Genomic DNA, 27,412 nt, shown 5'->3' on the forward strand with positions numbered 1-27,412 from the left:
TCCTAAAGTGAGTGAGTGAGTTAATATGTTAATGTACTTATTATGATCACATACTATTTTAACAGTAAATATACAGTGGTGGAAATAAACCATTTCTCGTTTTTATGCTAGTATCATTTTAATTGTGAGAGACAGAATATTAAACAGAAATCCAGAAAAAAAACACATTACATAAAAGTCATAAAGTGATTTGCATTACATTGAGTGCAATAAGTATTTGATCTCCTACAACCCATCTCCAATTCTGATTCCCACAGATTGACTGTGTGCCCATGTGATACACAGATTACATCAATCAGTTGCTTAATTTCAGATACTCCTGATTAGGGCTGTTCGATATAACGATGATATAAAAGCCATTTATCGTTTCATCGCTATCGTTTGTTTCGTGGTGTCGCAAAATAAACTGTTTATGGCAATATTTTTTCATCATTTTGATGGTCACTGTAGTGGCTATATTTATTTCTTAAAGTTCTCTCTTTCTCTTATATTCAATATAACCACACTACAGACCGACATGCGCCTGTTTTCATGCGTTGTCGTTAGCAACAACGACGATAAAACCATGGCGTGTCCGCTTGTTTATTTTCCACATACGCCTTTCACAATAAAGCTCAAGATCCTGTTGAGACTTTTCAAAATAAACGGAATCACGTGAAACAGTATGAAGAGTGTTTACGGATGAGAAGCAAAAAAGAGCCGTTATGTGCTAAAAAATAAACCTTAGATGCAAACGTTGGAACGGGCTTTCCCCCGCAGCACACCGTGTAATAAATACAACGAAAACTGCGGCCGTTACAACTTATGTAGAAAAATATATAGTTTCATGGATTGGGTCAAACACTCGACTCCGGGTACATGACACCCAGCTGGAAACACTTCATGCAAGTCGAGCTGCCCGAGATTCACAGAATTTACAGAAAATGTTCAATTTTTGTGATTTATATCGTTATAAATAAGACGATAGATGTCTTATATCCTGATCTCAACTCATTACGTGAATAAAATGCTAGCCTGTCCACAGAATCTGCTTCTTCCACCACCATGGTCAAGACCTGGTCAAGACAAGATTGTACACCTGCAGAAGGCTGGAATGTGAAGTCCATCAGCAAGAAGTTTGGTGAGAAGGTAGCAACTGTTTTAGTTGCCACCTTCTGCTAAAGAAGAACCACATTAAGGTCATGGAGTGGTCTAGCCAGTCTCCAGACCTCAGTCCTATAGAAAATCTGTGGAGGGAGCTGAAGCTTGTGAAGCAGCAGCCAAGAAACCTAAAGTATTTAGAGTTTCTGTAAAGAGGAGTGAAAAAATCCCTCCTGAGATGTGCAAACCTGGTGACTAACCACAAGAAACGTGTTACTAGTGTACTTGCCAACAAGGGTTTCTCCACCAAATACCAAGTCAAGTTTTTTGTGGGGGATCAACTACTTTTTTCATAATAATACTAATAAATAAAATAATACTATTTTCACTCAGTGACATGCAAATCAATTTATAACTTCAGATTTTTGGTTGATATCCTGTCTCTCTCTCCACTAAAATAAAACTAGCACAAAATTACAGACTGTTCATTTCTTTGGTAGTGAGCAAACTTACAAAATTAGCAGGCGATTAAATCGTTATTACAAGTATTTCCCCCACTGCATGAGAGAAAAAAGAGTGAAGGCATAATTGGTTCAGATTAAAGTGAATCTATATTTAAAAAATGTGGAAACATATCTCAGGAAAGTATTTTATATCATCACAAACTGACCATTTCTTGGCAGAATTAACAAAGCCATTTATTTAGAATTAACACCCATAGTAACAGTGACTAAACAAACATCTGCCACCTGCAAAACAATCAGTACGTATTTGTAAAAAGGTGTCAACTTTTAAGAAGGAGAGGATGGTGTAGAAATGGTTGGAGAAATGACACAGCAGTGATGCCTAATGTAGCTGCTAGCGAGCTTTGCTTTGATTCAGAAATTTAACACGGTGCAAAGTCACGTCCTTTCTCAGAGGAGCTGTACTTTTAAGAATTATGGACTTGTGGTGAAAGTATCTTCCAGGTGTATGATTGTATAAATGTGGAGCGGGGTGTCCTGGAAAGGAGTTGATACTTCCTCTGGGAAGAAGCACTGAAAACATCATAAAGTACAGTTTTCTTGTCTTTTCTTTGCATGTCTCCATTTAATTGTCTTTCTCAGTGATGCTCTCCGCTAAATGCATAATTTGTCCTCTGTTTTTGTTCTTTTCATCTCATTTTGTCTATCATCCTCCCACTCTCACCATCTCTCACTGTTCCTATGTTGTTTTTTTTCACAATTCCACTACCTGTGTATCAGCATCTCTTTCTGAACTCCTTCCTCATCATTCCCAGTCACCGGGTCTCGCTCCCATCACCCTGACACTCACCCGTTTCGATATCCTGCCATCTCTGGCCCATCACTAATCCCCCTCTCCAACTTCTTTTTGTCTCTGTAGTTTCACTCTCTCTCTCTGGCTTTTGAAATCCTTCCACTTTCCCCTCTGTTCCTCTACTTCTGCTAATCCTTTCATGTTCTTTGTCTCCCTTTTGTCTAAAAGTCAGTTTAACATCTTTCTATCCTCTATGCCCCGATTTTGTCTCCACATGTAGTTCTCACATTTTTTATAACATTGTAGTTAAATATCATTTTCATCACGCCTTCAGTGTAATAGCTGGATGACTGCTTCTTAATTTTTTCCTTATCTTCAGTTATAATGAAGATAAGGTGCACTTATAGTTGACACCAAATATGTGCTTTACAAAATGATTACAAAGTTATGGAACTCACAAGCATATTTTATGAATTCAGGAACATAACTTTATGTGTAAAACGAACTTCAGCTCAATTAGAAACAATCTGGAATTTGAAATATTTGACTCGTGAGGTTTCCCGGTGACAGCAGGGTTGCAGCTCTTCAGAGAGCCATGTCAACCTAGTAGAAAGTCCTGCTGGGAGGCGGGGAGGCGTGCAAGGCATATCGATCCACCTGTAGCATCCAGCTGTTTGTTTACCAACAACAAATCAATGCAGCACTCAGCTGGGGGCTGCCATGCCTGGCCTCCGATCTGCTCTGAGCACTCTCTCACACACACACACACACACACACACACACACACACACACACACACACACACACACACACACACACACACACACACAAACACTGCGTAGAATATACACACACACAGGCAGAGAGGCAGACTGGACAGTTGATGTAGCAGATTTATGGTATAAAGCCATCTTTGAACAATGCTTGACTAAAAGGGGATTTTGTGGGTTTTCATAACAGTCAGGTAATTTAGATATGTTTCTTTTAATTATCTGTGGGCTGAGCTACAGAAAAGATTTCGTTTTTCCATTTTTTATCCAAATACTGTCCTGATTTATGAATAAAATAATGATTTGATGTAATTGAAAGTGGAAGTCAGAGAACTGACATGACAGAGTGAAAAAGATATTTTTCACCACCCTTTGTAGCCATAACTTGAAGTCATAGTTTTCCGTATGACTTTATCAGTCTCTCACATTGTTGTTGAAGACTTCACTCTTCTTTGCAGCATTGCTTCAGTTCATTGAATTTTGCAGGCATTCGTTTATGCACAGATCTGTTAAGGTCCTGCCAGGCATTTTAGTCGGGTTAAGGCTGGACTTTGACTGCGCCATTGCAACTCTGTTGCTGTTGTAGATTTGCCGGTGCACTTGTGATCCTTGTCCGGTTACTTGACCACATATGGGACAAGCTTTAGCTGTCAGACAGATGGCCTCATGATTAAATCTAGATCTAGGTCTGTATGGCAGTAGTCGACAGTTGGTTGACCAAATGACTGCAAGGTATCCAGGTCCTGTGACTGAAAACGAGACCCAATCATCACACCTCCACCACCATGCTTGACAGTTGGACAAAACATCACATCAAACATCTCCATTTTGGTCTCGTCTGTCCAAAGGACATAGTTCCAAAAGTCTTGCGGTTTGTTCAGATTCAATTTTAAAAACTTAAGATGCGCTGCCATGTTTTGTTTTGCTTTTTAATAGAAAGAAGAAGCTCTTTCCTGGCAACCCTTTCAAACAGGCTATATTTGTTCAGCCTTTTTCTAATTGCAAGTCATGATTAGCATTTAACATGCTAAGTGAGCTCTGTAGAGTATGAGATGTAGCTTTTGGATCTTTTTGGACTTTCTCTGCGCATTGCACGGACTGCTGCTGAGGTGAATTTCACTGACAGCTGTCTAGAATGTTTTCCACTAATGAATACTGTTTCTGTTTTTGGAATGGTGACTTCAGATTGTTAAAGAAAATGTTCTTATACCACTTGCCATATTGACAGGCAGCAACAGTTGCTTCTCTAAGATCACTGTTGAATGCTCTTGACCAGCTCTTGTAGGGATGAAGTTAATTTTTGCCTTGAAAATTACGGAATGATTCATCTTGTACCTTTGGAGATTACAGACCTCAACTTGCACTTTTGCTGCAACACGCTGCATTTGCTGCTGTGACAGTCAAAGGCTTTTCGTTGTAAATTAAAGGTCACAAGTCTTTTGTGTTGTTGTGTACAAGTTTTAAGTACTAAGTCATCAGATTGAGCTGTCACATGATCTCACCCCCACCCACCTCTAGCCAAAAACATCCCTCAAAACAGCTGAACAGTTGGCATGTCGATACTCTTTGTGGTTGTTTAGAGTAAATGAATAACTTCTGTCCTTCACTTAAACTCTTAAACTCAATTAAAAAATAATAAATAAATAAACTAAAAACTGTGGATGTGAAATTCTGGGCTGAGACTGATGCTTACAGTAACAGTATTCCTTATTCCTTCTTTCCAGAAGATATCTTCATTATAAAAAACACATTACTGAATATCCATCCACATTATACACTCAAGGTTGCCATCGAGTTTATTTTTGTATTGTTGTATGAAGACTTTATGATTTTGTAATCTACACTTTGGTTTTAACACATAAGCTCTTCCTGCCTTAAAAATGTGGGTTGATTAAACAAAGTAAGAAGCGTTAGTTCACAGTTTTTATGCTTTAATAAATGTAAAAGTAACGGACAGAGACTCTGGGGAGTTTTATCTCTGTAACAATGCATGCTGGGAAGTCTGCTACTATGTTTATTCTCTTTCTTAACCTCTTGAGACCAGAGCTTCTGTTGGGACGCATGTGCAAAATCCGATGTAAGCATCTGGGATTAATTCAGCTGATATGAACTAAAGTTAGATATTTAAATTATGCCAGAATGGATCGGTGTATTCCACTAAATTCCTGCATGATAATTTACGATCAAAATCCATTTCATGTTTATGTATACCATTACTTCATCACCTTTTTATAAGAGAAGTCTGGCGCTTTCCTAAAAAAAACTTTTTCCATCATGAAAAGGTTCATCCAATAGTTTACTGTAAGATAAATTCTCAGTTTAACGATTACATGCTTTATTCACATACTGCCAGATCTTCTCATTCTTTGCCTTTGGTTTTAGTATTGCTGTGTTTGGACATTTTCACATAAAATATTGATTGACTTGTTGATCGATTGATCGGTTTTTTGGTGAAATGGTGTCTTTGTCATGGTGATTGTTTCCAGGTGACTGACCGCAAGGGCACAGTGAGGAGCTGCGCGAGGCCAAGTGAAGAGGAGGCAGCCGGAGCTCTACACAGCGTTACACTCATCCTCTATGGCACCTACCACCCACACAGGACCACGCACGGTATGTGAAAACGGCAACCGGTACACTCTGAGGTGGGCACGGAGGCTGAGTTACTGTAGAGGTGTGACATGTGTGCTGGACGTACTGCAAACGATGCACAGAGTTAATATAAAAAACAGGACAAGGAAAAAATAATACACGAGCTAATTAAACAATAGAAATCTGAAAATAGATATAACATGTGCTATCCTTATTATTCCAAGTTTCCTACAACCATCCACTCCCACCACCACCTGCCATCCCTGCTCGTGTGGCTGAGGCACCGCAGTCAGAGGAAGTCAGTGGACTGACCACAGGGACTATGATGTGTAATTACAGCGTGACCCCTGGCTGCCCCTTCTCAATCCCACCCGTTCCTCCACAGTGTGTGTCAGCTTCCCTGTTGCACACAACTTACACACACACACACACACACACACACACACACACACACACACATCTTGTTAGCCACACACAGCATAAAGCCACAGCGCCTTCCTCTGTGTCCCTGTCGGGGGTTTCAGGTTTGTTAGACTCACCGAGGCATGCTGGGAGAGAGAGACGTACCCAGACTTTCTTGTTGATCTCTGTCAACAGGGGTTCACACTGGTCATGGAGGTCCTGGAATATCACTTTTTACTGATAGTCAGGCAAAGTCAGGAACCTTAACCAAAGTGCTGTCAAAGTTTAGATTTATTTTAGATTTATTTTTTTCCTCGCATTACATCCCTGTTTCAGCCCAAATTAGGAAGAAGGTGTGTTTTTAGGACATAAAAGTACTCAAGCTCAGTTATGGAAAAGTCATGGAATTTCACCCGAGGGCCGCAGTGGGTATCTCCTCTCTTTTTCTGTGTGTGTGTGTCTTGCTCCGTTGCTCACTCGTCTCTTTCTGTCAAGATGCTGATCTCTCTGTTGAGAAATCAATGGCTCCCCCCCTCTTCCCTCCTCCCTCTCTCTTCATCCATCCATGTATCCCTCCCCATGCTCCTGGATCTAACCCAAGTTCAAGCTGTTAGTCAATCTGCTGTCCACACACACACTCACTTCATTCACAGGTTCTTACAGTGTTGCTATTCCTCAGTCGTATCCCCAGTGACATCATTCTGTAGTGGGCCAGTTAGCCACACTGTGCCCTGAGCATCACCCTCAGTCATGACTTTGGATGATTCTAATTTCCAGACTAGCTTGTATTACGCTGTGTGCAGAATAGATTAGAGTGCGTTTTCATATTTTTTATAAATAGCTTTCCAAATCTGTCTGCTAAATATGAAGTTTGTCATAGAAACAGTAAACTTAAACTTAGTAAGATATGAATTTGTATGTTTCAGACTTGATTGTACTTAATATGTGTACTTTTTAAAGTAATTAATGAGTTCCCTGTAGAAAGTGGTATGTTACACTATTACATCATCACAATACTGACTGCAAAGTTGATGAAAACTAGCTGCACAAGAAAATTATCATTGAAACAGCACTTCAACTGTAGATTTGTCCCAAAAATGTCTCTCCTCTGCATGATCCTATAAGCCTGTTGATCTCTGCTTTTTGTTACCTTTTAAAAATTAATCTTTGGCAGATGGCATCAGCATCACCCTGGGTCATGTGGTCTTTAGCTGCTATGTTTGTGTTAGTGTATAACAGACTTCTGCAGATTTTGAATGCCTTTAAGTCATTGTCACTACTACCTAGGCTTGTTACTTTTTACAGGGAGGGATTTGCTCTTGTTCTGACACAGAAGAATTATTTAGGTTGCATGCTGATGATGGGTGAAACCATGGCTCACATTTGGCATTCTCACTCATCCTGAACATGTATGGATGGAGTTTGAAGACACAAAATGTGTCTGATTTCTTGGAAAGATAAAATAACAAATCTTTATGCCACTCACAGAATAAGAATATCAGAAGCAAGGCCCAATAGCAAACAGGACCATTGTGGAAAGGTTATTTCACTCTTAGTTAATGATGATGATAATTATAGCAACTTACTGATGATTTTGAGATCCCTGGTGTCATAAAGAATGTGCAAGAAGTGATTAAGATGAACAGATTTGGGTCACAAATGATTTCTGTTACTTACTTACAGCGCGTACCTTTAAATATACCGAGCTACATTTGCTAGACAGAAGCTGTGCTATTTATAGTGGTGGCAGTACTGTAATGGACATGTTGGGAAGTGCTGTTGCTGTTCATCACATATTTAGTGAATAAGCATTTCACTTAAATTGTTCTCTGCCGTCGTCCTCCGTGTCTGTTTGATGCTGGTTAGCCTGCGGATGCCTCCAGATGAGCTTCACATTAATGATGTGTAGAATGAAGCCAGTCTGGTCAGTCTTTGTGATGCGGCTGTGTCTCTGCTGGCGTTTGTGAGGGGAAACCGCCTCTGTATGTGCGCCTGTGCCTCTGTGTGTGTTTGTTTGGTGGCTGTGCAGCAAGTGAAGGTAAATTGCTGTGATTATGTGGCAGTAATTGAACAGGGATGGTGTGCTTAATTGAGTTGTTGTTTCTTGATGTTTCTCTGTAGTAGCAGGAACCACCGAGCTGACAGGTGCCTCGTCTCGTCTCGCCTCGCCGGGATGAGGGCTTTTTTTTTCCTTCCATACTATAGGCTTTGTTGTGTCTTCTTTAAAAAATATGTGTGTGTGCATTTGTGTGTTTGTGTTTAAATGTTCAAGCAGGTAGAAGAAATTATGGGGTTTGTGAGATGGTTCTGTGAGCTTCTACAGGTTATTTACATAATATTTGTACAGATTTATGGCTTTAAATGTATGCCTCTGTATATGAGTCTGTGCATGCGTGTCTTTCATGTATGGGCTCTATGGAAGAGGGATGGTGTGCATGCATCCTTGTTTCTTTGCATGTGCTGATTCTGTGTGTGCATGTAGCTCTATCTGATCTGCCTCCTGGGCTCTGTGGCCCAAATCAAATGGTAGGAAACATCAATTTCACCATTCCGTTTTCCTCCTCCCCCTTCCTCTCCTCCTATCTCCTTGTATAATTTCTCCTCTCTTCTTCCCTTCCTCCCCCCTCTTCAGCCTCTCCTTCTCTCCTCCCCTTTTCGATGTCTTTCTCTCTGCGGAAGTGTGATTACGTTGCTCCTCTGAGCACCAGTGATCTGAGGGTTCAGCATGTTTATATGTGTGCGCGTGTGCGTGTGTGCACGCGTGCTTGGTGACTGCTTGGTGATCTGAGCAGCCCGGCGCTGGGTATTGTGCAGCGCAATTCACGGACGATGTCTCCAGATGAATGCCTCCATTCACAATTACAGCCTCTCCATTAGCTGCAGCCCTCACCGCCTTGTTGTTGTCTTTTCTTCCTTCGCTGCAAAAGGGAAAAAAAAAAAGAAAAAGCAATTAAAGCAGGACAAAAACAAGCTAGAAGAACACAAGTGATGTACCTGGAAGAGAAAAAAAACAGCAAAGGCAGGGGGAGTTGGGAGTGTTTGAGAGGTGGGGGGCTGATTCTTCAGTCGGGATTCACACTACACACTATCTCTGTTTTATTCTCAAGGAAAGCTTGTGGATTTATTTGAACATTTGTGCATGAACTCAGTCCCCTCAACTACAAATACTCTGTCAGATATATATTTTTCATTTTGCTGTTTGTGCTGTAAGTGACTCTGTCCTGCAGTTTCATCCTTACAGGGATCTTTTAATACACAGAAAGCTGAGAAGCATCCTCTAAGTTGAGGACAGACTAGTGCTTTTTATGTGTGTGTGCCTCTATTACTACAATATTATACTCTGTAATATGATAGAATACATGCTTCCTGCTTTTTTTCTTTCTTTTTTTAATTCTGCAAAATGATTCTTACACATTCTTTGATATTATTAATGCAAGGAACAGATGGATATGTTGTGTCACTGCGCTTACTTATTCTAACTAAAGAGGATGATGTCAGTGAGATAAATGGAAAGGCTGGATTGCATCTTCATGCAGGGAATCCCTTTTGAAGGGTAGACAGTTTGAGTCTGACACTGAAATGGCAGAGTCTGCCGCTAACAATGAAAACTCCTGCATGACTCTCTTGGCTCACAGTGAGCCCTTGGTGGGGTGAAGGCAGTGAGTCTGTGTTGCAGTATCTCACCGAAAACAAAAAAGTACTGTAAATTTTCTTGTTGAGTAACAGAAGTATAAATTCAAAAATCTGGTTTTAAATCAGCTGCTGCTGATTTTAATATCAATCTAAATAAGGGCTCTTTGGAAGAACAAGAACTCCTCCTGCAAGTAAAACCCTGCATATAAAAATATTGCACAACAATGGATGAAAATAACAGTTTGTAAACTGTAACAAAACAGGATTGACTCGATAAAATCTTCTGATGTATGTGCAAAATGAAATTGCAAGGCAAATATCACCCAATATCATTTATTTTAGCAAAACTGCCTGAATAACATTTTTCTGCTACTAACCTCAGAAATGGTAAATGGACTGGTTCTTATATAGCGCTTTTCTACTCTATCTGAGCACTCGAAGCGCTTTATACAACTTTTTCATTCACCCAATCACAATTTTCTAGGTTTTCAGTGCTACCTAACTAGCATTCATACACATTCACACTCCGATGAATGCATCCTTGGGCAAGATATTTGGCATGCAGACTGGAGCACTTAGTAGGTGACCCGCTCTACTACCTGAGCTAGAGCCACTCCAGCACACTTTATGTATTTACAGACCACAGAACCGTTCCTGTCTTATTTTAAAAATGAAATAGAAACATATTTGGCATGTACTGTAGATAGAAACATAGGTAGTGAGGCATACAGCAATCTAATTGTGCTTCTATTTTTAACTTCAGAGGGACCCCTGCAGAGTGTTGTGTCCATGGGGTTGAATCACCCTATCCCTCATGGGTGGTTGTTCCAGAGGGACCAGTCCCCTCCTATGGACCTGCTGCAGTGGATCTACCAAATGGAGAGGGAGAAGAAGGTGCGAGCTGCTGATATCGCCATGTCACTAAGAGGAAAGGTACAGTATGGCGCACAGAGCTGGAACACAGACTCTCCACACATCACAGGCACCATGATTTACTGTTCCAATAAATCACTTGCGTCGCCTAATTTCCTATGGATTTCAATTTCCCCCTGGACATATCTGCATTGATCAACTTCAGGTATAAGGATGTGCCAGGCGTCGCTCACTGTGACACTGAAGAATGGCTCACAGATCTCTGTCAAGGGTGTTTCTGTGTGTGTGTGTGCGTGTGTGCGTGTGTGCGTGTGCGCGTGTGTGTGTGTGTGTGTGTGTGCGTGTGTGTGTGTGTGTGTGTGTGTGTGTGTGTGTGTGTGTGTGTGTGTGTGTGTGGATAGGGGGTAGAGCCGTGGGATTTGTGCACATGCAGCATTTCTATTGAGCGCCATCGTCGTCACTGTCGAGGCTTTAGGATACAAATCCTTGAGTGTGAGTAATAACATCTGAAAATGTCAGAATCATACAGGCAGAGATAAGGATCAGACAGTTGAATCGGGACTCCAGATATTGTTATTCCCATCATATCTGCTCGTAGTCTAGGCCTGATTATGAGGAACAATTAAATATCATTCTGGCTTCTCCAACAGTTGTTACTGCAGAAAAAACACCAGGGTATAACGCTCCTTAGAAAATTAGACGACATTTTGCGGTCTACTTAATCATTGCTCCAGCCCCAGCGTTTGAGCTGAAACAAATTCACAAGCCCCTGTCACTGTCCTTTATGCTGCATTATCAGGCCAATTACAGCCTTGACAGAAGTGTGCCGCCGGACGACAGGTAGCTGTTTGCATGCACACATTGCTGCCCGACGTGTCCTTGCAGGGGTACACGGTCCCCGGGCCTGTAGATGAGTTTTGAGCCGGTGTTAGGAGGCAACGGCAAGGCCTGACAACGTCTTTACCCCGAGTTCCTCCCCTAGAGGCAGATCTGAATGGATTGCAGAGGCAAGGAGGAGAAATAAATTGGAGAAAAGGATAAATCGATGCTTGGCGGAGAGGCAAACAGACCTTCCAACCCCCGGCCCAGAGACACACACACACATGCACGCACACACACACGCACACTCGTACCACAGCGTGGCTTTTTTTCCTTGGGCTGTATTGGATTGGTATGCAGAGCTGAGGAGAGAGACGCTCAGAAAAAGACTTGGCCTACAAATGATGTCCTTTGTTTGATCCATTAGGTTGGGGGGGGGGGATTGGTTGGTTGGGGGTGGATGGGGAGGGTCGTCCCACGGAAGACGGTGGAAGGGCTGGGAAACAAACGTCTCTGTCTGTGAGCCTCTCCCTCTCTCTACTCACCAGCATCTTCTCATCTCAGAGAAGAGAGAAAGATCAGCTCGAGGAAAAGCTGGTTGTCGTCTGTCTGCGGTGATGTGTTGGAGGGCAGAAAGGATGCAGTGTAGGTGTGTGCGCCTATTCGCTTGAATATGCTAAATTTACCAATCTGAAGCTTTTCATCTGGAGGTTGTTTTTATTCTTTTTTTTGTGGTCGTGGATTTTTCTATTTGTTCATCGTAGTTGTCGTCCTTGCTCTTGGATAACAGTAACACTGTGTTCACCACCATCATTTCTGATCTGAACTGGGAACTCTGTGACACAATTACAAAACAAACAGTCTGACAGATATCTTTGGGTTTTCATTTTAATATGTATATATATTTTTTTAAATAAAGCAATCAAGGTTGATGCCAAAAAATTTTTTGTTAATTGAACAATGAATGATGTTAATACACAGCAAACAACATAAACCCGAAGCTGCTGTTGCTGTTGAATCGTATTACCTCTGCCAACAGGTAATGTGATCGGTTGAGTTGGTCTGTTTTCACGCAAAGTTATTGCAATTTTATTTTTTTGTTTGGTGTTGTCAAGAAAATATCACAATCTGGTCTCTGTTCTAAGTTCTTACTTTGGAACGGGTTTTAGCCTTAGCTGAGGTTTGCAGCATCACACTGCGCTTGTTTGATAAGTTATCAAGGCATATAAATACTGCAAGACTGTAATATAACATGGCAGTGCAGAGAGAAACACTCTGATGTAAGAAACAGCATCATGAGTTTGGACTGGGTGCTTCATTTGTTTTCACCCATGTTAGCAGCATAGCGGTATGAGCTGAAAGGTCAGTAGGGCTGGGAGTCAGTCCACTGCTTTGATCCAGACCCCAAAAATATATGCGATCAACTACAGGACGGATTGATGATGATTATGTGCCGAAATGTTTGTATTCTGTCTGTTTTTCTATAGCATTATCATCAAGCCAATAATTTAAGGTGGCAGGTTCACAAACAATAACCTACAGTAGAAAATTAGCCATATTCCCGTTAGCCTCATTTGTGCTTAGCAAATGTTAACGAATTAGCATGCTAACAGCGACAAACTTAAAAAGCAGGTGTTCTCCTTTCTGAAACCCATGTAAGTTGCAGCAAGTTTCCATCAAGCCTTCATATTTAATATTATGAATGGATCTGCGTGTATGAGAGGCTCTTTGATGCCCACTACTTAGAGCATCAGGCCAACATAACTCTAAAAACCGATTCATAAGATGCTCTCAAATCCAAACTTCAACCTCCTTCCAGTTATTTATGCATCCATTTTGCTCCATCACCCCTACTCTGGTCTGTACTCTACGCTATTTCTGACTCTTTTTGGGAGGCATGCATTTTTCTGAGCTCTCCACCAAGCAACGGCACACAACGCCATTTATTTTAGCTTGGGAGTTCTCTTTTCACTCCGTGTCTTTTTATAGTTTTGTCGTTCATACTGTACTCCCCGCTGTGCTTCTATTTTCATGAATGCTGTGAGAAATAATTGAAAGCACCGTGTATGGTGCCGTCTGTTGCAGCGCTCCCACTTCCTCATGCCTTGTAAATACTGTATCACTAAAACCCCCGCTGTAAGCTGCCGGCTCGGGATTCCTCACAACTCTGAGACGTCAACACTCACTGAAAACTTGAGCCAAGATCAAATCGTAACCAGAGCCTGAACGTTGCTCCTGTGGACAGAGCCAGCGTTTGATTGATTTCAAATTCAGCTGTTTGTCCTTGCCTTTTTTCTTGCAAAAACAGAGTTGAATTGGATTCCTCTGAACAGCTCGTGGCCCATTTCCTCTGTGTGTTTTCTCAGCTTTTTGACTTCCATAAGGAGGGGGAAAAGGATGTCAAAGGAGTCGCGACTCCTGCTGCAAGTGGTGGTGGTGAGAAGTGCAGCAGATGGAAGCCCACAAGGAGCCTTAACAAGAATAAATAACGTACCATAGCTACTAAAAATAAAATATTGCTTATTAGAAATTAGAGTTTCTCTACTGGTTTTGCACATGAATGCAGCTTGCTAGTGTAGCCGAGTGCTGCTCAGCCTGTAAAGACATTGGTGTCACGGTGAGGAATAACTTTAAGAAGCTGAAAAATATGGTTCATTACCAGGTTGGAAGAAATCTGCATTATGGGAAATGCAGGAATCAGTGTATTTTCGCTTCCCCCACACAACAGAGCCATATTTTGTACATATTTTGTTTGTCTTTAACATGAAACATCTGTTTCATTAACCAGATGGGAAAAACTCGAGGAGACAGACCGGTTAAGTCGAGCCTGACATCTAGTCTGGCTTTCAAGGTAAGCTGCAACCCCCACCAGTCCTAAAACACAGGTTATTTTTATAGTTTGGGTTTTTTGTGCTTTTTCTGTTAGGGGGGGTGAAGACTGAGGAGTGGAATAGATGAAGGGAAAATGATTTGATTTAATGAATTCGAGGAATGTGAGTTTGCACGCTAGACACATGGCACTCTGCCCATTTGGCCACCAGAATGCTTTATTTTATTTTTTTTCATAATAGATATGTGGTTGGTCTTTTTGTTTTTGTTTTTGTTTGTTTTTTAACAGCTGAAACAATTGGCAACTATTGTGATATTCAGTTAATTAATTAAAGAGATTTTTCCCTATTGAAATGTAACCCACTCAGGTACAGCGTTTTCGATTGTAGGAGAATTTTCATATTATAAAATTACCCAATAAGTGAACTGAAGAGCAAAATCAGACCCTAGACTGCTATCTTATGACTATTTACACTGTCCCACAGATACTTGACACACATGTTGCCCAGAAAACAAGACCTACTATTGAGAGGGAGCCTCCTGAAACCGAGACCTTCGGGGACGACGCGGATGAGGAGCGCAGGTCCTTGCCCTCACAGAAGATCCAGGATGTCGGCACAATCAAGCGTTTTAGATCCAACAGATGACGGATCTGTGAGCAGAAAGGCATGAGAGGGGGCGGGGCAGAGGGAAGGGAGTTAAAAACACAACCATGAACCATAGTTTCGTAAAGACTGTAGTTTTCCACAGTGCAGAAAAGCCAGTTAATCATGAATCAAGTCAGCGTACTGTATTTTGACTTTGTGGCCTCGGTATCAGCAAAGATGACTTATTGTAGGTCGGCTTTGAAACCCACTTTCTCGCCTACACAAACCCCAAAACCCTGTTTCTGAAAAACAAATAGCTCCAGCAGCGCTCGTCTCCGCCCCCCAACCCCCGATCCCACTCCTGGTTTGCCTTCGGAAGTAGCAAAGGTTAGTGGAAGATATGTTTGTCTTTTTCCACTTCAATGAAGGGTGAATTCAGCTCCGTGCAATAAGAAATGGATTACCCCGTTCATTAAAGGGGGCTGCGTCACTCCTCATTGAGTTGGACAAATAACAAATTAATTCCTAGCCGCCTAATTTCTCTCTGTTCTCCACTGAATTCCCAATAACGTCGAATTACTGATCACAGCCATGTGAGCTCTCTCAACTTTCTATCAGTTCATTAAAATTTTTGCCACAGTGGAGATACTGCTGAGGAGGATCTCTTCCTTTTTTCTTTTTTTCCCATGCATGCTTCCTTTAACACCACAAGCTGTATACAAACAGAAAGCAAGTGAAGTGTTAATATTAGGAGATTAAAAAGACCAGGAAGCGTTACAGAGAAAGTTACTTTCACCCCGGGCGGTAAACTTTTTTTTTTCTTTGCCAGTCTAGTGCAGGTCTGTTGGTGGAGGTGTTTTGTAAAGTAGCAGTAGTGTATTGACAGGGCAGTATTGATGTTTCAATTAGAGCAGCGTTACATAGTGCTCCAGCATGGTAACACGGTGCGTCTTCTGCCATCTGCTCTGCCTCCACGTCTGACGAACGAGGCACGTGGGGCTAATCGAGCCGCACATGAGCGATGGGGCTGCGAGATCTTCCGCGCACACACTCGCGCGCGCACACACACACTTATCCTGTACACACGTCCTTATGCAGAAAAATAAGGGGGGAAGGACGATGGAGAGCTCCTCAGCCCTGCTGTTTAAACAGCCTTCAGAAAGCCTGTGATTCCTCGCTTCACATGTGCCACAGGAGAAGCCAGCAGGTTATTTCCCCGACAAGAAAACGGGCAAAAGCGACAGATGCACAAGTTAAAAATCTTCAAAAAAAAAAAAGAAGCTCATCTGATAGAAAGAACAAAAAATAAATAAATAAAAGAGAGAGAGATCAGCTTCTGCCAGGTTTTCTCGTGCTGGGACAGCCTGAAATAACAGTGTGTATTATGCCTGGCATTATTGCCTGCCAAACCACACGAATCAAAGACCTCATTGTGTGGATTACCTCGTTAATCTGTTGATGCCATTGACTAGTATTGCAGGTGCTAATGTGCCAGGTTTTTTTTCCTCCTCTTTCCTCCTCTCTTCTCTTATTGGGGAGGTGTAGCGTTAGGTTTGTAATCTGTTTTAAATGCTTTCTGGGGAATGAGACGCACTGAAAGCCAGCCAAGAGAGCTCTGCTATCATGGAGCGCTTTCTCTTAATACAGCACACAGAGGGGGACAGACTGACTGAGGCTGCGGCGCCTGTGCCAACGGGGACGAGCTAGCGAGCTACACGCCCCACGCCACTTGTTGAAATATATGACTGCATGAATAATGAAAGAGGAAGAGGGAAGTGGTATTGCTAGAGCAGTCCCACAATGACATCCATCACAGGAATGCCTCATTGCTCCTCTTCTTCTGTTTCCTCCTGCAAAAAGAAAAAAAAAAGGAGCTCCAACTTGTGTCTCTTTGGAGAAGCTAACGGGAGCTCAGCTCAGTTGCCTGCCCGAGCTGATAGACTTTAGAGGTGAAACCAGAAAGAGAGGAAGATAAAGAGGCAGAGAGAGAGAAAGACAGAGGGAAAGGGGACAGAAAGAGAGGTAATCCTTGCTTTTTTTTTCAGCTCCCCGGGGTGGTCTCTTCATCCAAGGCCTCAAAGAGGGACAGAATACACGTCCCTGCTACAATGAAGGGGACCCACAGGGGATGTTGCTATCAGTGTGTGTGTGTGTGGTGGGGGTGCAGCTTTAAGCAGGCCTTTGAGTGGCCTAATTGCATTGGAATACAGCAGTCTGAGAGCTGGCTCAGATCACGGCGGGCTGCTGGAGGGGTGAGTGCCCGCACCTCGACAGCCACACTCAGCAAAAGAGCCCCGGCACAAAGCACACAATTAATGCTGTCCCTCTCGTTAACTCTCTCCCCACTTTTTGTCCTCTCCTACTTTTCTCTCATTCTCCTCCTCCTCACCCCCATACCTTCGTCTCTCGCTCTCCTCTCCCTCTCTCGCTCCTCCCTCCCGCCTCAGTATGTCGTCACTCACCCACTGTATTAATCCTCCCATACAGCCTGTCAGTCTCCCTCGTCTTTGATGCACACAACAATTACAGTAAGGATGAAAGGCGTGGGTCGGCTCTCGTTATGCAAGATTCGAAACGGGCCTTGGCGAGAATTATTGACATCCGAACAGCTAATCTGAAATAAAACTCTGTTATTACTTCGAAGGAAGTGATCTGTGCTCGCTGCATATATTTCTGGCTGTATATACTCAGGATTAGGGGATCTTATTTTATTGCATAAATTAAAAATAAGGCATGTACTTTATTTGTATTTAAATGAGCCCACACTGATTGTATTCTTCTGATCTGAAGGTTTTGTATCAGTTCTGCTATCAGCTAAAGTCAAGGCAGCTGATAAATGCAAAGTAAACAGATTTCCATTTCATCACGATTGTTCCCCAAAGATGACACCACGGTAGAGCAATAATGCTCCAGCGGGGACTGTTTGTATCTTTGCTGCATTAAACACAAAGCTGTTACAATCTAAATGTGCTTCATTGGATTTTATCTTTTACAAAGAAAGCCTGGATATCATACAGGAATCTAGAGGTGTATTATATTAGAGATAACCGTGATATTTAAAAAAAAAAGATATATCAATATTGTGCTAGTAATTCATAGGTGGTAATGCTGCAAATAATTGTTTTTTTGTTGTGTGTGCTTTAGTACAGTTATGTAAACATTTGTCCACTGGTATTTTGAGTTTGTTTCATTTAAACTATGAAAAGTCATAGATTATTTTCAATGATAACATTATTTACATTACTTTAAAAATATATTTTCTACAGATGTTACAGTATTGTTTCTATATTTTATTATAAATCATCAAACTAAATTCTAGTATTTTCTGATATTGATTAGACTTTTAAATACAAGGTAAAAAAAACGAATCAGATTTTCAAATATGAATATCTAGTGACTGTTTACGGCTTCTAAGGTAACCATATGAATCTTTTTGGATTTTGGACTGTCGGCTGGACAAAAATAAATGTTTATGACGGGAATTAAATTAATTTAATTTAGCAAGTTGTTCCACACATAAAGTTCAGCAGCTTCACTGAAGGTTTATTTTAGACTGAAATTTCACTGGAAAAAAAATTAAACAAAACAAGTTAACCTACTGGACACAAGATAACGCATCTGCATCACCAAGAAGCCTGTTTTCAGTGAATGGAGGCTTTCAAATCACATCACACCAAAACTGCATACTGAGTTGTGATTGGCTTTCAAAATGATGATGTCATGAATTGTTTTTTTATACTGTGCATGCATATGCAAGGCAGGTTTAAGGTGAGCACAGCCAAACCTAACCATACCTGTCAGCACATGGGTGTGAAAACCTTCCTACTGCGCGCGCACACACACACACACACACACACACACACACACGCACACACACACACACACACACACCCACCCCACTGTGTTCTGGGCTGTTTGTGTTCTGGAAACTGATAAGTAAGTTTCATTAGTTAAGACTGTGAAAATAATCATGATTACAAATTTCTTTCTGAAAGGTCTGACACGTTAAGGTGCTGTATCCTCTCTCTGCAGTGGGCGGTGGACATACTTTTCATTACACGGGTTAATATAATCGTTCTTTGGCGTTCACAGACAGCGAAGAGTGATTGGGCCTCGCCTTCCTCTCTCCCTCAGTTTGGACCCCAATGTCCTCGTCTTTAAATAGGACTCAGCGGACTGAGATCGTGGAACAATCAGTGATTTAAAAAACATATCATACTCAACCAGCCCCTCCTTTGATTTTCTTCATTACATGAGCCGTGTCTTAATAAAATCAAATTATTTCCGCTCACAGGACGCTTTCTGGTGAGAAATTGGCAGAGGGATGTGAGCTGATGTATGGGGAGACAGTCGCCTAATTAGAGCGTTAGAAATTGAATCTTTACAGCACACGGGTCATATAATTATCCTACTGTTAATTTAACGCTTACATTCTCTACTGTTCATTTTTATTCCCTTAAATGCAGTTTGGCAGCGACCCTCACTGCGTCTCGGTGCATGAGAGGAAAGGCAGCGTGGCCCCTAACGCTGGCCCCTCTGTGTGATTGAATAACTACGGACCCTGCAGTCCAAATAACAAGGCTCGCATCATTTATGCATTGTTAAGCCACGTAATTGAAACGAGCCATAGTTTGCATATTACGCCATTAAAATAATGTGCTTTGCGTTTCTCCCAACACGACTATTTAAGCCTGTGTGGCGATGTGGTAATTCCTTGAATTACAGCCTAATTACCACAATGTTCTTTTGATTTGGCCGATTTCAATGTTACACCACAATAATGTTCAATATTACCAGAATGAATTACTGAGCCGTGCCTGGAAACTTTTTCCTGGTATGACTTAAATCCTGGCCTCTTCATGTGCTGTCGGTGCAGCTGGATTCACTCCTATGAAAGATTATTAGCCTCTGAAATGAGATCCATTAAAGGCCCAATCAGTAATACTTAATTGAAGAGCCCGAGTGATACATGGAATACGAGGATTTTGCGTGTGTTTTTGCTCTTCATCATCACTCGCTTTATGCTGCTGCGTATTACTGATGTAAACAGACCATCAGAAAGCATTGTAGCAGTTGTCCACTGTTTATCTCCGCAATGAATCAGGGCTGATGGCAGTTTTCTTTCTTTTTGAAAGTTTGCTGACAAAACATGTATTTACTATACAGCTAACAGTCTCAAATGTATTCTAAGTTGGTTACGTTACTTGTCTTTTGTTCATATTTTGTGGCATAAAAGATCAGAAATGAGAATTTTGGCCACTTAAGCGACATCAAAGCGCAAAGAAAAAGTTGTAGTACAACTTAAATCAGCATATGAATTGAAACTGCAATTCAGGTCATAGAGAAGCGACATTTTGCAATTAGCACTTGCTCTTTGTTGGATGGCCCTGCATTGTTCCCAGACCTTTGTCTATATACACGACATGTGTTCCTGTGTGAACTTTTTGAATAAATTAACATCACTAATAATGATTTGTGAGCGTGAATATTCACCATTTGTGTTTTCGTTGCACGGCTAGAATTTTTTTTTTTTTTTTTTTTTTGGGAGGGGGGGGGTGAAAAGTATTTCTTTGATAATTGCTTTTTTATTGCCTCTTAATTTTACTGCAGGTCCAAAGTTATTAAATAAAATGTTTAATTACAGTTTGAGTCATTTGCATACTTTGAAAGTTATAAATTGTGGATATTGAAGAACTGCCTGCGTTGATTTATAGGTTTAATTTGTGGCCAGTATGTATGACTTTATTTCTGGTGGACTAAATTGTTGTAGGCCATAGACTAACCAAAGGTACTGTTAATTGCACACATGCAGCAGGAATCATTAATGTCTTCTAACATGCAGAATTACTGCCTCAGAAGTTAGAAAGTTAAACATGTGCCTCTGCCAGTGAAAAATGTCCAAGATGTGTTTGTCATTTTTTTCACAGTTTGCTTTCTCTCAGCGGAGTGTGAGGAGCAGCTTTGAGGACAGACATAATCTCTCTCATCTTTTTTTTTTTTTTTTTTTGCTTTTTCTAGCCCTTTCTCCCTCTCAGGGCCCTGTGCTCTTTACTCCTCCCTCCTTTATCCCTGCAAAAGCTTTGTCCCCGCAGTAGAGAGCCTCTCTAAATAGAGGCCTTTAGATAGTCCGGGAACAGGGGTGGGGGAGAGCTGCAGCGATGCAACTGCTGTTGTTTCATTTACCTCTCCCTATGGCAACCAGCAGCAGTTGGCCAGGAATGTCCCCTCTCTGGACAAAGTCCTGGTCCCCGAAGCTGACACTGGAGGGTTGGGGGGGGGGACAGCTGAGACAGGATGGAAACCTGCCCTCCCTGCTCTGGACTAGAGGCCTGAGTTTGGACTTAATCCTCCTCTTCACTTCTTTCTAGTTTCACTTTAGTGGATGACGAGCAACCAGAGAAGGTGTTCACACAATATTAACTCTGTAATCGTTCTATATAAGACCTGAAAATAATTTTGAAATCTCTTTTAGTGAAGTGAATAAGCCTTCAGTACAGTTGCACCATGCTCTAATGGCCCCATATACAGGTTCTTTACAGTGTTGTAAACAGCCATTTAGTCCCTCATAATATCCTTTAAACTGCATGTAATAAGGGCACACTGGATAGAGTTTTATGTCTCTCTTTTTTTTAATCACTAAACTTTGCAAGTCCTCCATGCTATATATGTATAGAGAGAGAAAGCCATAACTTCAACTGGGAGGGGGCTTCCTTCTTTTTATCAGCATGTAGCCTCTCCCACCAAGACAGACTTGTAAAACTCACTTTACAGCCTAGTTGGACACAAAAGTTGATCTGTTTACTTTATGGGCTGTTAAAAGTTTTAAAGTCAAGACAGCTGACCGACATCTACATTTACAAGCCTTCGGTGAAGGGAAAAAATATACTAGTTTACACTTTTACAGGAAAGCGTCAGTGTTTGAGGAAGTGCAGCTTGAATAGCCGATGCTTTTAAAGATCCCAGTCCCCATTACCAGCTGCAAAAATCACCTGAGACTGATGCCAGCTAATGGCACACACCTCAGTTTAAGCAGAGCGCAATGTTTTTACCTGAAGACTTTAAATACATTTCAGTCTGCATGGCAGCAAATGTTCAAAAGTTTGTTAACATTTTGTTACTGTCTTTTTTTAAATAAAATCAAATTGTTTAAAACATGCCTGAGCTCCTTTCTCTATCAAATATTTCACTTTAGAAGCTTCTTGTGTGACAGATTTGTTACATTTAGTTTCATTCCAATATATGTCATTATAAAAAGTCATTATAAAAAAAATGATTGGCTCATCTAAGATATATATTCATCCTCGAGGAGAGACAGCGCAATATGATGCATTTTTCCTGCTTACAGTACACAGACAACTCTGCACGAACAGCAGCAGACATATGAATATGCATGCATTACAACGACAAGCAGAAATGTTGCACTAAAACAAAGATGTCAGACGGAACTAAGCTTTACTGCAAATGTAGACTACACAAAACGCCGTCTAGTCCTTGATGGCACTGAGGGGGGAAAAGTTATGCGCAAATCAGAAGGGTTCGCACTTTTTCCAGTATTTAATGCCATAAATGTGCATAAAAATCTGAAGTCCACCTAAATTAGGGATTGAATGGTTAAATACAGAAGAGCTCCGGGTCTCCTGGAACTAGACTCCCTGCAGTCTCAGTCTGGATAGAACGAGATTATCAAAGTAAATGAACTGGATCTTACAGCTGCGCTGCTGATCCCGGTGCTCCGTCTCCCCATGCTGCACTCCGGCTCTCCGCTTCCACGGGAGCCTCGGCTCGCACCTCTCCAACAAAGACAGTAGTGTTTGTTGAGACTTCCACGCGGCCAATCGCCGCGCCGTTGCCCCTGGTAACCCCGTCCATCATCCTCCCGTACCCAATGAGCGGCGGGGGGCGGGGCGGAGTCCAGGTGCGCTTCGGCGTCCACTTGGCAGAGCGCCTGGGAGCCGCCTGTGGGCAGGAGAGGTTCTGTCAAATGCGAGGTTCCTTTAATAAGAGCGACCAGTCCGGCTCCGAGAGTCATGGCGACCGCAGCGTCTAACCACTACAACATTCTCACCTCCAGCGCATCCATCGTGCACTCGGAGCCCGGCAGCATGCAGCAAGCCACGGCGTACCGGGACGCGCAGAGCCTGTTGCAGAGCGACTACCCGCTGCAGAGCAACAGCCACACGCTCAGCCACGCACACCAGTGGATAACGGCGCTGTCCCACGGAGAGGGAGCCCCGTGGTCCTCGAGCCCGCTCGGCGCGGAGCAGGACATTAAACCCGCGGTGCAGGGCGCCCGGGACGAGATGCACAATTCCAGCAGCAACCTGCAGCACCAGTCACGGCCGCCCCACCTGGTGCACCAGACGCACGGGAACCACCACGACGCCCGCGCGTGGAGAACCACCACGGCGGCGCACATACAGAGCATGGCGACGACAAACGGCCAAAGCCTTATTTACTCTCAGCCGGGCTTCACCGTCAACGGGCTCATCCCGGGCAGCGGGCAGGGGATGCACCACCACAACCTAAGAGACAGTCACGAAGACCACCACAGCCCGCACCTCAGCGAACACGGCCACCCTCCGTCCCAGCATCAGCACCAGCACCGGCCGCAGAGCCACCACGACCACTCGGATGAGGATACGCCGACCTCGGACGACTTGGAGCAGTTCGCCAAGCAGTTCAAACAGCGCAGGATCAAGCTGGGATTCACGCAAGCGGACGTGGGACTCGCCCTGGGGACCCTGTACGGAAATGTGTTTTCGCAAACCACCATATGCAGGTTTGAGGCCCTGCAGCTCAGCTTCAAAAACATGTGCAAGCTGAAGCCTCTATTGAACAAGTGGCTGGAGGAGGCGGACTCCACCTCGGGCAGCCCGACCAGCCTGGACAAAATCGCGGCGCAGGGGAGGAAAAGAAAAAAACGGACTTCAATCGAGGTAAGCGTAAAAGGAGCTTTGGAGAGCCATTTTTTGAAGTGCCCTAAACCGGCAGCGTCGGAAATAATCGGCCTGGCGGACAGTCTGCACCTGGAGAAAGAAGTGGTGAGGGTTTGGTTTTGTAACAGGAGACAGAAGGAAAAACGCATGACCCCTCCGGGAGGAGCGCTGCCGGGGAGCGAGGATGTGTACGGGGACACGCCGCCGCACCACGGGGTCCAGACCCCGGTCCAATGAACTCTGCCGGACCGGCTCCTCCAGGACTTGTTTACCGTTTTAATTTATCCCACCCCCCAAGGTTATATATAAATCACTGGACTATGAAACGATATAGTGGGTGTTTTATGTATAATAGATTGCAGTGATTACTGACACAATATCTGCAGTGAATATCTGAGAAATGGAAAACGAGTGACGGGAGGACAGGACATTTTTTGTCCTCCCCTCTCGCAGAGCTGAAGGAACATAAGCCCGTGTTATGTTCTCCGAGGATACATGCCCAGCACTGTGACTCCAGACGACGCAGTTTCAAGGTGTAGCCCCTATTGTGTACTGAAATTATACTTGACGAAAAAAGGAGGGGAGGGGAAGAATGGTTTTAGAAGAAAAGCTTCCATTTTCCAGTTTTTTTTCTTCTTCTATTTTTTTTTAATATATATCAATTCCAACCTTTTTGGGGCTGTGCGTAAAAGGGAAATCAAAGACGTTTTTTAATCTTTTATTTTATTTTCGTTTCTTTTTCTTTCTTTTTTTTTTAGTTTTGTGGCTCTAAATTGTGCGTCCAGCCGTGATGGGTGTGTGGGTAGTGCAGTGGGAGGTCAAAGGAGCTGCGTTAATGGAGTAAAGTGGAGGCCGGTATAGGCTTCAGCCCCAGTGCAGTGGAGTCCAGCTGAGGGTGAGCATCGCCTGAGTCCCATCTGTCAGCCAGACCGCTTTTAATTATTCTGTGTGGACTGAGGTCACCATTTAGTTAAGAACACATTATTATTATTATTATTATTATTATTATTATTATTATTATTATTATTATTATTATTATTAATATTAGTGCACGTGCAGCTCACTGGTTAAACTCTTCAGTATAAATGGCCTGAGCGCAGAGATGTGGTAAATAAAAAGTGTGTGACCTCTATCGTGAGTCAGCCAGCAGTCTAAACAACAAAGTCCGTGTTTTCCACACAACAAGCGTTAAATATTATTATTTCCCCCCTCAGAGCGTCTCCCAGCTCCAGGATTGGGGCTCCGTGGCGATTGATTGGATTATATGGCACCTTTTTCTTTTTTTCTCTTTTTTTTCTTCTCCCCACAACAGGATGGGCTCCACACACACACAGATCTCGACACAAGCAACTCTCACAGAACAGTTTGGATCCGCTTTTGTAAATATTGTATAACTTTAAAAAGTCATCCCTCTTTTTTCTCGCTTTTTCTTCACTGGGGCACTTTTTCCCATTTTCTTTCATTTTTTTGTCCCCCTCCCCCCAAAAAACAAAAAAACAAAACAAAAAACAAAACAAAAATCACACACGAGCAGGTTGAGCTTCAGAGTCCATAGCCTAAACCCACCGCCTTGCACTTGTGTACCTTTTTTAAATGGTTCGGACTTTTTTTCTTTTTGTTTCTTTCTCTCTTTTTTTGGTAACGCGTTAATTTTGACGTCTAAAAATGTCTGCTATTTTTGTTTGTTTTTTAAATTCCTCTGAACTTTTATTTTGCATTATTATTATTTTTATTTATTTATTTTTTTTGGCTTAATTCGCCTAGTAAGAGTTTGCTTTCGCCATTTTGCGCCCGCTCTGAAATAAAAACAGTGCTTTAAGAGTGAATCCACATAAATATAGCAGAGAAATGTCCACAAATAAACGATCTAAGGGGAGGATTACAAAACAAAATTAATGTGCGAATAATTTGTCCTCAAAACATATTTTAGTGGCGTTCCAAAAATTGCAGCATATGATCAAAATTATTATTATTTTACAATAACCATGCAGCCTTTTTGTTCGTCTGTTTTGCCTTTTTTATGTAACGGGGGGAAATTGCGCGTAGACATTTTATTTAATGTTATTTTTTTTAGTTTTGTTAATGAGATTGTAATTTATTCTGGGTGGCTTTTACAGAAGAGACAAAGGGTGAGATATATAAGAAATGACGAGCCGAGAAGGCTTTTGTTTTGTAGGGGACGGGGTGACAGAAAGAGAGACCTATTTTTCTTTCTTTTTTTGTAATAGCGGGATTGCCACAGCCTGGACCGTCACAGCTAAATGTATATACATGTTTTTCTCCGTGCAGTAGCTCGCCTTTTTGTTTTATGCAAAGAGAGAAATCCAGGGACTTTTTTCCCCTCTCATGTGGAAACTGCTTTTCTTTTCTCCTCCTCTTCCTTCTCTGTGTTTCATTTGCAGAAAAAATAATAATAATATCATTAACAAGCAGAAACCATCATGGCATTGAAATCTTTCTTCCAGTAGCTTTAAAACCAATCGATCCAAGTCACAATTCACTGGAAATACAAGTTGTGGGATGTAGACCTGTAGCAATCCAACGCTGTTCTTCTTGCTGTTTTTGTTTAATTGCTTGTTTGTTTGTTTTGTTTTGTTTTTTGTTTGTTTTTTGTTTTTTTTTGGGGGGGGGGGGGGGGGGGGGGAATAGGCTATGTCATATTCACTGGATGAACTTGGGGTAGATATGACGCAGAGGTGAGGAATGCCTGCAGGTGTTTCATCACTTGACACATGAACAACGGACTTGCACATTTTTAAATAACGGGGTTGATATTAAACAGCTTTTTTCCAACGTCGAGGCTAAATGTATTTATTTTATTTACACACACACACACACACACACACACACACACACACACACACACACACACACACATATGTATACACATATATATATTTCCGTGAAACCGAGCAAATCAGGGAGCTGCTGCACTGAGTTGCCTGACAGCTGTGCTGTTAAAAAATATGCTTCTTGCTTTGAGCCCATTCGTTTGAGTGGAATTAATGGCCGAGAGAAAATCAGGGTTGATGAATGGAAGATTGTGAGCCGATGATGTGTTGTTTCTGCCCCGAGGCTGCTTTTAAATGAACTGGCTTTGGCTGGGAAAACCACAGCTTCCATCTAGGGTTAAATTAGGACTTCCCAAAGTGGAGTCCGAGGACTAAAAAGTGGTCATTTTGGAGGGCTGAATCACGGTCCAATGCGGTAATCTTTTTCTTTTACTAATATGTGGACTTTTTCTTTTATCACGCAGGATTACACACAAAGATTGTGAGCAGATGTAGATGTTTTTATTTAGTTTTCCCCCCTTCTTTTGCTCCTCTTCTCCTCCCTTGAATGACGCTGTCTAGTTTATTTCTTAAGATAATTAATTAATCTAAGAAGACAAAAATGTATCTTATGAAGTCAGCTTTCAACCCTAAGCACAACTTTAGGCTGTCGTGATTAAATGAGGGTTAAAAGACTGGCAATTGAACGCATCGCGACGATGCTTTCCTGATTTCAGATAAAACCTGAACGCTTTAAATTTGTCCCGATGTGCTAACATAAAAAATACTAAGAAAAAAAACCCTCTTCTTCTGTTTCTTCTCTTCTGGTGACCGTGAGTTTGACACTGGTGACCCTGATGGCATTT

At 42.1% G+C, this 27,412-nt stretch overlaps 2 protein-coding genes across 2 annotated transcripts in view; both read left to right on the plus strand.

Annotated features, from left to right (window-relative positions):
• The window catches only part of LOC147318542 (furin-like), a 71,063-nt gene extending 54,944 nt beyond the window's left edge, over positions 1-16,119 (plus strand). Inside the window, exons 7-10 of the mRNA XM_086310537.1 lie at positions 5,594-5,717; positions 10,495-10,664; positions 14,212-14,274; positions 14,738-16,119. Coding sequence (XP_086166663.1) covers positions 5,594-5,717; positions 10,495-10,664; positions 14,212-14,274; positions 14,738-14,899 — 519 coding nt within the window. The 3' untranslated portion in view covers positions 14,900-16,119. The remainder of the gene's footprint in view (positions 1-5,593; positions 5,718-10,494; positions 10,665-14,211; positions 14,275-14,737) is intronic.
• A 6,655-nt stretch (positions 16,120-22,774) lies between these two features.
• pou3f2b (POU class 3 homeobox 2b) lies at positions 22,775-26,377 on the plus strand. The gene has a single exon (XM_086310536.1). It carries the CDS (start codon positions 22,867-22,869, stop codon positions 24,010-24,012), a length of 1,146 nt encoding a protein of 381 aa, XP_086166662.1. The 5' UTR covers positions 22,775-22,866; the 3' UTR covers positions 24,013-26,377.
• Positions 26,378-27,412: the final 1,035 nt, after the last annotated feature.

This window comes from Aulonocara sp. 'chitande type north' Nkhata Bay, linkage group LG11, assembly GCF_057382095.1.
Source record: "Aulonocara sp. 'chitande type north' Nkhata Bay isolate Kocher_YH1m ecotype deep benthic linkage group LG11, A_spYH_male_GT1.1, whole genome shotgun sequence".
Classification (NCBI taxonomy): domain Eukaryota; kingdom Metazoa; phylum Chordata; class Actinopteri; order Cichliformes; family Cichlidae; genus Aulonocara; species Aulonocara sp. 'chitande type north' Nkhata Bay.

What these genes read in the sequence shown, in the direction of transcription:
- pou3f2b (XM_086310536.1), top strand. Translation starts at nt 22,867, where the DNA reads ATGGCGACCGCAGCGTCTAACCACTACAACATTCTCACCTCCAGCGCA.